General features: G+C 42.3%; 2 protein-coding genes across 3 annotated transcripts in view; both read left to right on the top strand.

Moving 5' to 3' along the window:
* The window catches only part of chd3 (chromodomain helicase DNA binding protein 3), a 32,969-nt gene extending 20,601 nt beyond the window's left edge, over positions 1–12,368 (top strand). For both annotated transcript variants that reach the window (XM_070854997.1, XM_070854996.1), the window contains 9 exons: positions 105–315; positions 452–568; positions 663–794; positions 1,909–2,017; positions 2,684–2,816; positions 5,537–5,732; positions 6,469–6,632; positions 6,923–7,043; positions 10,244–12,368. In XM_070854997.1, coding sequence (XP_070711098.1) covers positions 105–315; positions 452–568; positions 663–794; positions 1,909–2,017; positions 2,684–2,816; positions 5,537–5,732; positions 6,469–6,632; positions 6,923–7,043; positions 10,244–10,506 — 1,446 coding nt within the window. In that variant the 3' untranslated portion in view covers positions 10,507–12,368. The remainder of the gene's footprint in view (positions 1–104; positions 316–451; positions 569–662; positions 795–1,908; positions 2,018–2,683; positions 2,817–5,536; positions 5,733–6,468; positions 6,633–6,922; positions 7,044–10,243) is intronic.
* The window catches only part of smim20 (small integral membrane protein 20), a 90,762-nt gene that overhangs the window by 18,900 nt on the left and 57,995 nt on the right, over positions 1–13,867 (top strand). The gene's annotated exons all lie outside the window — the stretch shown is intronic.

The following is a 13,867-nucleotide window of genomic DNA, read 5'->3' on the forward strand; positions in this document are numbered from 1 at the left end:
TTCTCTGTATTTTCCGTGGCAAATAGTGCAGACTTTTAATAATCCCTGCTTTCAATTTAAATATATAATAAAAATGGCGTGTATTATTGTGCTACTTTCCACAGCGTTCTTCTTCGGCAAAAGAGACATCGCAAAATGCGTCCTCGGGTCACAAAAGCGAAGGCAAAGAGGAGAGCGACCAGAAAGAGGAGGAGAAGAAAGAAACAACCGACGCTCCAGCTGCCGCAACAGAGGAGAAAAAAGTACAAGAGGAGAATAAGGAAGATACAAAACAAATAACAAAGCAAGACTCGGACGTCAAAGAAGAGAAACCAGGTAATAACAAAAACACAGAAAAGAAATATGAAAGTCTAGTCAGTTAGATGGAGTCTGGCGGGCACAGACAGATGAAGCAGGTTTGTTTGGAACAACAAATTCTTGCCGACGAGAATTGCAATGGTTTTTTCTGCAGAGAGAGAAAAAGCAGGGGAGGAGAAGGAGAAAGACAAAGAAAAGCGCGAAGAAACACCAGCAGCAACGGAAGCGACAGATGCTAAAGATAAGACCGAGGCGTCTGACGTGAAGAAGGGTACGCCTCACTGTCTCCAACAAATATGCTTTCATAGATGCACACCCACAATTTTTTAGCTAAATGACACCTTTGTCATCTTTCTCTTTCACAGAGGAAGTCAAAGGTGAAAAGGATGCTGGGAAAGAAATCAAAGCGGTGAGGGAGGAGGTGCCCAGGGGTAACGGGAAGCCTCCCATGGAGCGGCCTCGCTTTATGTTCAACATCGCAGATGGCGGCTTCACTGGTCAGTGCTGATTTACCTGCAGTGGTGGTTGGATTATCGGTTTCGTTTGGTGTGTGTTCGAAGCCAGGACACACACACACACACACACACACACACACACACACACACACACCACACACAGCTGGGAGGAACCAACAGGAACGAGCCACAGCTGCAACAATTCAATTAATCTATTTTTATAATCTAGTAATCTTGCCAGAAAAATGACTAAATCGATTGTTAATGATTTTGCCTGTTGGTCAGACAAACCAAGACAAAGAATGACACACCTTTGTTGCATTTTCACTATTTCTTGATGTTTTATAGACCAAATGATTAATTGAAAAATAATCCAACAATGATTAACAGTTGATGAAGATGATTGTGAGTTGCAGCCCCAGAGCACTCTATTTATTAAATTCAGGTTTAATTACCTGAAACATCAAGTTGATTTTTTGATTGTTAAGTTTATTATTACCTGCCAAGTTGGATGTCTTTCAATTTTGACTTGACATGAGCGCTATTTACAAGTCGGGAACAGAAAGTCATGGTAACTCACAGACACAAACGCTATAACAGCGTCTTGCTAAAGAGGAAATGATTACACCTGGGAAAGGTATTTTATTTTTAAGGCCTGGATCCTTGTTTCCTCCTGCCTGAGATCTCAGGATCTTCTTCAGGACACCTCATGAAGACCACTGGCAGATCAAAACAACGTTGGCTAATATAAATGTTAGTTGCAAGACCTAAAAAGTGCAATTATATTACGTACTTTTAGTATTTTAAAACTAAAACTATATATAGAAAGAACTGCATGCAATATGCAAAAAATGAATGGAGCTTTAACGCCACCATTTTAAAATGTTCTTAAATAAAAGTACTTGGAAATGGAAGATGGGTAGAGTCAGTAAAGTAAAGTCAGTAAAGCAGTCTTAACAACGTAGAATTCACAAACCAACTTTCTCCTTGCTTAATAAAACTTTACGGAATCAACAGTGAGCCAAAATGATCTTCACCTTGATCACAAACCCAGAAAAGCTTTTTGCGCTGTGGAAACACCTGCAGCCAGGTTACAGCTAGCTAAGCACGTTGACACTAACTTCACTTTTACCTTCTGTTGGCTTCGCCCACGCAGAGCTTCACACACTCTGGCAGAATGAGGAGCGGGCTGCCATCTCCTCGGGGAAGATGAACGAGATCTGGCACCGCCGACACGACTTCTGGCTGCTGGCGGGAATCGTGATGTATCCTTGACAGCAGTTGCCCGGGCGATGACCCCGGTGTGTTTATTTTTCTATCAGCCGGCAGAAGCCCAGCGTAATAAGTCAACAAGCCAGCCAGAGCTCAGTAAACAGCAAACTGTGTCTGCTGGAAGCTGATGTAGTGGGTCATTTAGTTCATGTTGTTCCGTCTATTATTGTAATTAAAGTCATGCAGCATTCACATAAAACTCTGTTTTCATTATTCTGCAAGCTAATACTGGGGCCTGCTGAGAGAAAGGCTTTGCTCCACACGCTGCCTGAAGCATCACTTTGTTCAAAAATAATTGCAATTTTGTATTTTAAAAAAGAAAATGAAATAAATCAACCTCAAAAAAGGAATAGCTCAACATTTTGAGAAATTAACTAACTAACAAAGATACAAAATGTTAATTAGCGAGCTTTAGATGTGCTCAGCGGGTAGACATATTTTAGAACTTTGGGCAGAGCCAGTCTAGCTGTTATGTAAGTCGTTATGCTAATCTATGTTAATCATCATCTAACGCTTGGTAAGAGAGAACATTTTTTAAATCTTTTTAATCTTTCCTGTTCCGCTTCCGAGTGATGCTACCTTAATGATGTTGATGATAATGCCCCTCTTCACACTGTCTCTTATCCAAAGTGTTACATGACCCCTAACCCCTGCACCAGTCACGGCTACGCCCGGTGGCAGGACATCCAGAACGACCCCCAGTTCGCCATCGTCAACGAGCCTTTCAAATCGCAGGCGAATAAAGGCAACTTCCTGGAAATGAAGAACAAGTTCCTGGCTCGACGCTTTAAGGTAAGATGAGACGTAGCTCCAGCCTCACCTTGGGATTCAGACTGACACATGATTTATATGTAGGTTTTATTTCGTTTTTTTTGTTCCAATGGAGATGTTGATATTTTTTTTCCAATACCAATATTTTATGACCAGGCATTCAAAGCTGACTTTCTTGACTGTTTTCAATACTTTCTGCTATTAGATGAGTCTTGTGGTTCACAACTCAGCCCCACTTTCATGCAGACGAACTATTTTAGTGACATTTCGCAGCGTCTTCGATCACCTGACTCCTTTGATGGTCGGATGACAGATGCCCCTTAGACCCACATATTGGCTGGATGGTCATTGCTGACCGCTGCATTTCTAGAAAAGCTCTCATCCTGTTTTTGACCGGCTCACATGCTTCAGACCCTGCCCTCAACATCCTCATTTACTGTATCGCTGTCTGGCTTTTACTCTCTTCATTTCTCGTTGTCGCTCTTGCTAAATTATTGAAGTTTTTTGTAAATCTGCCCCAAAAGGGGAGCACACAATAAAGTTCACTCCAGTGTCCCCTCTGTATTTTAATCTTGTTGTGTTACACGACAGCCTCTTGTGCAGCATTTTTAGACCAAATAACCACTTTGTACAGGACGCACACATCAACTTAAATCCCTGTGTGAGGCTTGATTTCCCACGAAATGCTTGCATTACTGCTGCAATGTCAACCCAGACACTAACATTTTGTTGAAAAGTGTCCGAGAGAGACGATGACAGATGATTGGACCAGTTTTCAGACATAATAGAATTTGAGTAAAGGGAAAACAGAGAGAAGAATCCAACTTTTAAGCCTTGTTTCATAATATTTGTCTCTTTGTCCGTACTTGCATACAACATAAGAAAAGCGAAATTTTGTAGTTTTTCAGTTCTGCTTTGATTAGAAATGTGGGTGAGTTTCATGTGAAATTGGTTTCTTTAATATAAATCTTTAATAACTTTGAAGCAGATTTTTTTTTTAGAACACACCAAGTAGCTGAACATTTTGTTTTAGTTTCCACGTTGGACAGATGGATTTTTATCCTTTGTTTTCATTCAGATCATCTTAACGCCTCTCAATGCAGTCAATGGCGTCAGCTGTGCGGAGGAGGAGCTTAAGTTATATAGGGTCTCTGGTGCTTGTGCAGAAGAGGGTTTGAAGTGTGCAATGTTGGTTTGAAGTACTGATTGGAGGGCAGTGTGCAGAAATCTGGTTTTTAAGGCTCTGAGCTCCTCTCTGATGTACCTGTGTTAGAAAGTCTTTTTCCCTAATCTGCTGTAATTCTTGCGTCTCACATCTTTGTGTCTGTCTTTCTCATGCTGTTAGACATTTTACATATTAGTGTAAATCAGAAGTTGGGGCAACAAGAAATGAATGTCCATAAAATCACCAAAATAAAAGCCCAATGTCTTGTATGGACATGTGCCCCATTTATATACTTTACACTGATTCTAAGCGGGTTTTGAATTTGCAGATTGTTGGATTGTTGGACAAAATGTACATATATTCAAAAACATTCTGTATTCATACTCAAAAACACTTAATTACACCAAATGTGCATTTTAGATTGTTGAGTGTGCTGTTTATGGAAACTAGTTCCCCACAATGCAATGGACAATGTAAATAGAGGAACCTCTCACAGCTGTGGAACATTAAAACTAATTGTTGATAGTGGTGAGACAGCTGAGGATGATCTCAGAACAAAAAAACAACTATCAAACCTGCGGTAAAACATTTTGGTTTCTGTCTTTTCTTTTGACTTTTTATGGAACTTTTTTTTCAAGATATATTCCCATATTTCATATATGATGGATATGAGTATAACAATAGCGATAGAAGGTGTAACCATAGCTTATACACTACTCACAAAAAGTTAGGGATATTCGGCTTTCAGGTGAAATTTCAGGATGAACCTAAAATGCATTCTAACCTTTCCAGGTGAACTTAATGTGACCTTCTCTAAACCTTTGAATGCACATGTCCAACTGTTCAGTGTCTCAGTACTTTCTGCACAAGTTGCTGTTCTCTAACAAGAAGCTTAACAGCAACATTCACAACAGGTTTGATCCATGAATCCACCAATACATTTCCTGCTTCAGTTAGAATTGGTATTTAAACAGTCCTCCTCATCCTGCTGTTCACATTCTGACATCATGAGACCAAGACGACACCTAACAGTTGATCAGCAGCACCTCAACACTGGAGGCTTCAAACAGGAAGTCCTCAGACGGAAGTTTTTACTGAGCTTAGAGGGTCACAGAGTGTCATCAGGAGGTTGGAACAGTGATACAGAGACTGGAAGAGTCACAGAAAGGAGAGGAGTGGACGTCCTTTGGCCACATCCCAATTTATTGAGACACTGAAAATGTTTTGTTGTGGTATACCTACCACTGTTGTTAGATTTTCTTCAAATAAATTGTTTAAGATGAAGAAATGACCATTGCATGCTTCTACTTAAATGCCCTACTTTCATGATATAATATCACTGTAGCATTCACTTTTTACATTTTCCATATATTTCACCTGAAAGTCGAATAACCCTAACTTTTTGTGAGTAGTGTATAAGCATGACAGACCAACTGGGCTGGTAAACGTGAGCTTGCACCAATGTTTTATGGTATGACGTGTGTGTGTTGAAGTGCAAATCCTCCAAACGGCACTTCACACAGGCATACGTTTCAGCGACATCGGACTTGAATACATTTTCTTTCGTGTCCTCCAGCTGTTGGAGCAGGCGCTGGTGATAGAGGAGCAGCTGCGACGGGCGGCCTACCTGAACATGACCCAGGACCCCAGCCACCCTGCCATGGCGCTCAATGCGCGCTTCACAGAGGTGGAGTGCCTCGCAGAGTCACACCAGCACCTCAGCAAGGAGTCACTGGCGGGAAACAAGCCGGCCAACGCTGTCCTGCACAAAGGTCAGGGATGACGCCAATAATTGTGGTTGAAAATCACATTTTCTTTTAAATAGAAACCAAACCGTGTGTGTGAAAAATCAGAGGAGGAGGAATTGGCAGACAGATAACCACGAGCAAACAATAAAAAAAGAGACAGAGCTGTTGTGCAATCTGTCTTTCCTGCCGCAGTGACCATATCACTCTGCCTGAGGCTGACTTCAGTAAAGCAAAGCTGATAAGCTTTACACCATGTTAAGTGATAACTGCAAACATTTCCTCACTGGCTCCCTGGCAAGTCTGTCCATGCTGATGTTGTTCTGCCGAAGGGTTAACTCGCTCAGTGCTTGGCTGCACCACTGTTCTCATCCCTGTGTTGTATTTCTGCACGTAACACAGCTGAACTTAATGAATGCTCAGAAACATTTTTATCATATTGCAAAGGGACTCTGCGAGCCTGATCAGTGATTAAATCCATGTAAGGATGTGTTGACGGAGGAGCTAAAGTAGATAATAAGGGATGGGAACAGAAATCTCTTGTAAAAATAGAATGAGAAACTCTGTGAAGATGAGACTTTTAAACAAACTATTTATAGTGAGCAGACCCAGTAAACTTAATAAGCCATGTAGTTGAAGTGAACTTGAACATTATTACCTGCATTTTCTCTCTAATGTTGACACTGAACAGGTCCAGTGTCACAACCTTTTCTGCGTTAGTCCATAAGGTATCCATGTTAGATGTTTGTTGTCGTCATTGCAGTGTTGAACCAGCTGGAGGAGCTGCTGAGTGACATGAAGGCTGACGTGACCCGGCTACCGGCCACGCTGTCCAGAGTCCCACCCATCGCCGCGCGCTTGCAAATGTCCGAGAGGAGCATCCTCAGCCGACTGGCCAGCAAGGGCACCGAGACGCACACACCCCCGGTCAGCAGCGTGCTTTTTAAACACACACACACACACACACACACATTCACAGGCTGAAACCTGTTCAAGCTGCCTGCACTCAGTGGAAAAATAATAGATGGAGGACAGCCAATGAAAATACTGAGCCCATTATCTTGTCACTCACCTGTGTCTTTTCACTCCACAACTGTTTAGTCAGCAGTTTCTTCCTTTTCTTTTTTTGTCAGCTTACATAACTTAAAAGCGGTTTGTCTTATTTTTCTTATTGTTATACCTTCTATTTTTATAAAAACGTCTCTCCCTCTGCACAGCCCATACCTCCAGGACCTTACGCAACCCCTCAGAACTACGGCGCCCCCTTCACCCTCCCCGGCGCCTTACATATGGGGGGGGCCAACTACAGTCAGATGCCCCCCGGATCCTTCATATCAGGTCAGTGTTTTAAATGATGCCCCGGAAATCTGGAATTTTTCATTTTATATGAAAAATTGCCTTTTGGATTTCAATATTTCAGTCGATATACTTTGGATGCGAAGAGCTACGACAAGCCAGTACAGATATACACTGCTTGTGTTTATGAACAGTTTTATTTGACTTAAGTGGTCAGTTAAGAGTAATTTCGGGAACGCTCACCTGCCAGTAAAAGAGCTGTCTGTGAAGCTGTGAGTGTGAGTGAGAGAGAGAGAGAGAGGTGTGTGAAAGCATCCGTAATTATAATAATTTACACAAGATTAACAGTTTGTTTGATCTGTTTGACATTTGGCAAGCGGGCGATTCATGCTTCTTTTGCGGAGGTGTTACTGCAGTCTCACTGTAGCTGCCTCTGGCACAGGAATCGATTTATAGCTCGCCACAGAATTTGATTTTTGTTGCACCGCCGCAGCGGTAGATTTCATACTTTAACGGTATGTTGTGCATTTATTATACACCTTCGCATGTTCGCTCTGTCATTTCTGTGGTGATGGAGAATCAAAACTACAAAGTCAAAGAATTCATTTTTAAAGCGGCATTCCTTGAATTTTACACATGAAGCTCTGTTTACTACTCAGCCTGTGAAAATCTGTTGTACAATGTCTTTGGAGAAATGAACCCTGATGATGTCATAGTGATGTCGTCAGGGTTATCTCTGCTTGAGCTTGGAGACTGTTAGTATATAGTATATAAGCCTGCATTACAAACTGGGGTCATGGAATGTGAAAGATGCATGCATATGCCAGAGTCTAATGAAAAACTGGTGCATTGTGGGAAATGTTGTTTCCAGTGCTTTTTGGAGCATGGTTTTCAGCCAAAATGATGAAATATACATTTGTCTAGCATTACAGAAAAGGAGACTGAGTTTTGTTGTTTCTTTTGGTTTTTTTTTTACTATCAACTGCATGAGATAATGCAAGCACACTGATCAAAGTTCTAATGGTCTTTGTAGCCTCAGTGTTGGTATGTGTTTGAGAGGATGAATTTCAGCTCCAGCAGAGCTGCAGAGCCTCTATGACACCCTGACGGAGAAGCACAAATCCAGCTTTAGAGATCTGGACTTGATTACTCGGCAACTTGCACTGATGATGGACAAAACCAGTCCAAAATGTTGCTTCTATTTAAAGATACCATCTGAGGAATTCCATCTTTATATGGTTATGTTGTTGTGGAAAAACATTAAGCAAAGAAAATGAAAAAATGTTCCGGCTCTGTCAGAATTACTGACTCTGGAAATGGGGTATTTCAGGAAAAATCCTATGCACCATAGTTTTGTATTCAAGTACAGTGTTATTTGAGTTCTAATATAATCCTTAAATATGTGGAGTAAAGAACTACCTGATGGCTTCTAAAGCAGAGCTGTTTTAAGCACTTTGAATAGACACTTTATCTCCCTGAGCAGCTTAAGTTGTGAAACCTTCAAAATCCAGAAAGGAGTCCATATTGGAAAATAACATCTGTAGCAGAGTGTCTGATGTGGCTGCCAGATACACACCTGAAATAGACATTACCAAAATCAAACACAAGCGTGCTGCACTGCTATATTAAGGTATTTTCATCTCTTAACATGTCCAACCTCAAAACCTCAATACTCTGCTCAGCAGTAATGACACATTGTGCAACAATAAAGCACAGTCTGGACTGCTTATCAAACCTGTCTGAGGAGCATTCTCCTTTTCAAGCATGTTTATTTTCTCTTTTGAAGTCCTATTGTTGCTCTCATTACATATTGAGTTAAAAGCTTTAAAATTTAAATCGTAAAAAAAAAAAAAAAAAAAAAATCTGTTCTGTTTTGGCCTGTTGTCCAACTCCCCTCGCCTGCAGTCTGTCAGAGCGCAGAGGCAGTTTGTGAATTTATTTTCTCATAATTAGTTTGGTAACAGCATATGCTCACCAGACACACTCTTCACTCTGCATGTGCATTCGTGTTGGGAGATGTTTAGATAGCAGAGACGGGGCAGAGATAACTGGTAAAACTTGATATTCCCCAATAGCTTTGCCCTAAAAACCACAACACCCAACGCTCTCAGTGCTGCGCCTGCCTCTCACTCAGAGTATCTTGATTTATGTAATTGTAGACTGAGACATCTGTCAAAGGCATTGCATTTTAGAGAGCTAGGGCCTATCTCTGAAAATGTCATTATGCTCAGCCTGTCTGAATCTGGTCATGCCAAGAAAACATTCGGACTTTGTACCAAGGTATTTTGAGAGGGACAGAAACCACAGAAGGAGTTTGGTTGTGTAAACGTCGTGTTGTGACTTGTGAACCGGCAGAGGGCTGGGCCCAGCGCTGGCTGTTCAGAAATAGTCGCGCGCGAGTTGTGTTACTCTGTGGGTTTTGCTTGCAGGGGCCTCGCGGCGAGCAGCTGAGCTGAGCTGAGCTGAGCTGAGCTGAGCACAGGCCGAGCTGAGCCGAGTGCAGTCTGAACATCCTGAACTCTGGCAGGGCCCAAGCACGCAGCAAATGAGGCCACATTTACGGTCTTGATTGGGGTCGCGCTGGTTCCTGACCTTTTTAGAATCAGCCAGGGAGTTAAAACAACAAAACGCTCTGATTTTGCGACTTCCCAGCCTCCCTCCATTAATAGCCTTCTCCTGAGAGAAGCTCCCTCACTCGAGTACACAAAACAAATCCAGAAATATGCACGCGGCACTTTAACTTCACGTCTCCTACTTTATCTGCACTCTGTGAACTTTGCTACAGAATGTAATGATACACCAAATGCTCCAATGAAGGATTGTTGTGTGTTGTCTCACACATGGCAATATCTCAGCATTTGCTCAATATCCTGAATAGCATTTTGGAAAACCTGTTTCAGCCATCAGTCCCGCCATGAAGAAGCTACTCATCTGCACTAGAAGGAGTCCCACATTCTAGACAAAACTTCCTTTTAGGGGGGTAGAATTTAGGGAGATTGCCCTTCAAGTGGAGCTCACTGGTTCAAGCCCTCATGACTACAAGCACCTGCCCTGCTGAAGTGTCCTTGAGCAGTACACTGAACCCCGGCCAGCTGCAGTATCTCCCCCCTGACCTCTGACCTCCCTGCAGAGGAGGGAGGCAATCTAAAAGAGAATTCCCTACGGGGACCAGTAAAGTGTCACATTATCCTGCTCCCCTCTCCGAGTCTCCACTACAGTCTGCCGCTTGTCTGCCCCCACAGAAGCCGCCGCCGCTGCTGGGGCCACCGGGGGAGCTGCTGGGGGAGCTGCCGGAAGTCCAACTACTGCTTGCCAGAAGACCAAGGAGCATGATGTGGTGCAGCGGCAGCGAGTGGTGGACCTCTGGAAGGACGGCAAGTCAGAGGGGGCCATCGGGCTGGAGCTGAGGATGCCCAAGTCCACGGTGCACAGCATCATTGTCAAGTACCGGCTCAGCAACACGGTGGAGAATTTGCCGCGCAACGGGCGACCAAAGAAACCCTGAGGGGGGGGGGCTCACCGACGGGAAAGAAGAGAGGACATTTGGATAAAACATCCTGGAATGTAATGAAAATGGAGAATAAAAAAGAGACGGTGGAAGATGAAAAGGGGGGATGAAAACCTGACTGCGTGAGGAGGAAGTCCAAAAAAAGACCCACGGACAAAGCACTTTGACACAGCTGGAATGCGAGGGACATAGAGGGAGAAGTGTAAAGCTCACTGGATGGATCGAAAAGGACGGGAGGCAAAAAAGGAGAGGACATGAAAAGTGAGAAGAAGTGGCGGCACTTTGATCCATTAAAGAAAACAAGCAATCAGCTGCAGAGTGAGAGGGGGAGAGAGGTCCAAAATAAGAGGGGAGAGGTGAAAAGCTGGTTCTGAGATCAAGCACTAATGATGCGTGGGGATAAAAATGAGGCAGAGAGACAGAAAAAAGAAAAAAGATGGAATAAACAAGTCCTTGAGCAAAGAGCAAAGGTGCTGCTGAAAAAACGCCAGAAAACCTGACTTTTAGGGGAAAGATGTCTGGACTCAGGAGAGGAAGGAAAAAAAGTCAGTATGTTAATGCAATCACAGGTTTTCAGGAATTCAGATATGAAGGCTGAAATGGAGAGAATGCAACAAAGGAGTTGGTTTTTTTTTTTATAACTCCCGAGGCGGATTTCTCTTCTCTAGATTTCTTTTTCTGTTTCTCCCTCTGCGCCGAAAAAAGATTTCCCTCTGGATCAATTCTTCATCCGCTGGCTGACTGAACAAGTCTGTCCCCTCGCTCTGACCCTGTACTCCCTCATTCCTCCACAGGCCTCCACTCCTCCGTCTCTCTTTCTCAGTCTCACACATGCACTCGTATACATGTATACACCGTGGACCTCACACACAACCTAGAAACCTACAAAGAACTTAATTTATTTGCCGAGTACGGGCAGATGAAATCCAAACTCGAAATAGAAAGGGACAAACTCAACTCAGATTATCTTGCAAAAAAACGAGGAGGAAAAAAAGGACACAACACTACTTCCCATGGACTCTGTTCCTCCAGCATTCCTGTGTCCACCCAAGCATAGAAGCAAGAATCATAGATATTAAAAAACGTAGACGTTGCCTTTGTCCAACAATCGGTAGCAACATTGCTCTGACCCAGTCTGCTGATCTGGTATTGAGATATGTTCTGTATTACGAAGCATATTTACTATTGCACCTTTTTTGTTTGGGGTCACTTAAAGGGGAATATCACTCCACTGAATTTACATTTCCTGCTTTTAAGCCTCTTCGCAGCAGAAATCAGTATTTATGACCAGCTCTTCCCCGAAGCTAAAGACTGTACTCTGTCATTGGAAGAAAAAGCGAGACTCACTTTGAAGCCCGAAGAGACATTTTTGTTCTTTACGCTTTTTTAAAATTCTGACAGTGTGATGGATTCCACGCTGGAAAATGTCCCCTGATCCCTGAGAAAATAAAACACTCTGGACTATGTCATCGTTTTTCCAGCTCAGTGTGTGTGTGTGCAGTAGAGCTGTACATCAGTGTGACATCCCAGACTAAAAAGCAGGACGAACTCCTCTGCCTCATATAGACGGTCCAAATCTTTCTGGGACGTATGAGTATTTTTAAGCTAAAATTGAGTGGTATTTCCCTTTAAGCTCAGAGGACATAAAGACCAGAGAAAGGCCTGCAATGAGAACTGTACTGTATGTGTGTAAATTGAGGAATGCTGTATGTGTGTGTTTGTTTTTTTGTGTGAGTGGTTGCACTACCATTTTTATCATAACTAGTGATAAAAACAGGTAGTCATCATTTAACAGTTGTCGATATTGGTGCCAGTATAATACCTGAGTTTCTTTACCAGTTCCAAGACAGTACTTTTTTGGATACTTTACTTTGAGGAAGAGAAGTCTGACCTTTTTCTATTTCACAGAATAAGCTAAACTTCTCAAATGATTAATTTTGTCTTAACACAAGCAACCTTTGAGGATTTTTGCCTAAATATGATTCAGTCTAAAATTCTAACTTAAAGCTGCACTAATCAATATTTTTATATTAACAATGGGTCGAATTTGTAATGTGAAAGGAGTCACTCATAGTGACAAAAAGCTGTATAGAACTGCAGCTTCTGCTGTTCCTCTCAGCTTCACAGAACATTTTGGCATCTTTAAGCTCATTGCTTTGGTTTTACAGATTTACTGTTTTGGTTCAGTCTCGCCACTCTCATCAACATTGTTTCCAGCTGCAGGCAGCTGTTTTCAGGGAAATTAAGCTCTGATAAACCCACTGCATGGTACCTGCTACCAAAGTTAACAACTAGCTGTGAGCATAGTGCCGTATTTATCAGCTAAAGAGCCTGATACTTCCTTCAGGAGTTGGTAGAGACCAAAACGGAGCTAAAAGAAGCAAATATTGCATTCACTTACACTTTACAACTTACACTCATTAGGTGGACAGAAATGTGACTCCAAATGTCTGCTGGGTGTGCGACTGTTGTTAACTCATTAACAATCTCAACTTTAAAAGATGGTAATATGTCAGTGTTGCACTGCCCTCAAGTGCTCAAATTCAACTTTAAATCAAGAAATATCTTATCAAAGAATAAATAACCAAGGCTAAGAATGTGACCGATAATCACACCCCACCAGTATTCAAAAAAGTATTGAGGTCCAATACACAGCCTTAAAAGACAAGGTTACAACAGAGGAGCATACACGTGCGTGCAAATTGCTTTTAAAACGGTGAAATCCTTGATTTATGAGTTTATTTCCAAACTCTTGCAACACATGGATTGATGAAACTCGTTTCAAGTCTCAGTTGGAGAGACTTAATTCTAAAATCAAGCCTGTGCTTTTTTAGTTCCTGAACAGTTGACAGTTCAGAGACAAAGGGTTGTTCCTGATGAAAGGTTTTGGCATAGATACACTCACGCAAAGCTTTTCAGCAAGCAAAAATGCTGCATTTTCTGCCAAGATGGCAGCTTTCACTTCCATCAGATAGTAGGCAGGACCTACAGGGGAGAGACAAATGCTGTCATGTTAGCCAGGAATGATTTTTATTGCCTTTATGGACTTTAGATGCTCCATCCAGTGCAGTCCCAGAGTTTTAGGGCCACTAGACAAATAGATGGTTTAAGTTTTAGAAATCCTTTGAGGTTTGTCCAGATGTGGGCTATTGGGTTAATCATATTTTTACAGTAACTACAAATGCCACTGCCAACCTAATTTGGTGCAAGATGTTTATCTGCCTAACAATGTCTCTGCTACTGTGAAGCTGCAAGCAAGCTGGAGAGAGAGAGAGAGAGAGAGAGAGAGAGAGAGAGAGAGAGATCTGCACGAAGAAAAGGAGAGTGAAGCTTGTATGGGCAGACTTGAAGTATTGCA

This window comes from Pempheris klunzingeri, chromosome 23 (genome assembly GCF_042242105.1).
Source record: "Pempheris klunzingeri isolate RE-2024b chromosome 23, fPemKlu1.hap1, whole genome shotgun sequence".
Lineage (NCBI taxonomy): Eukaryota > Metazoa > Chordata > Actinopteri > Acropomatiformes > Pempheridae > Pempheris > Pempheris klunzingeri.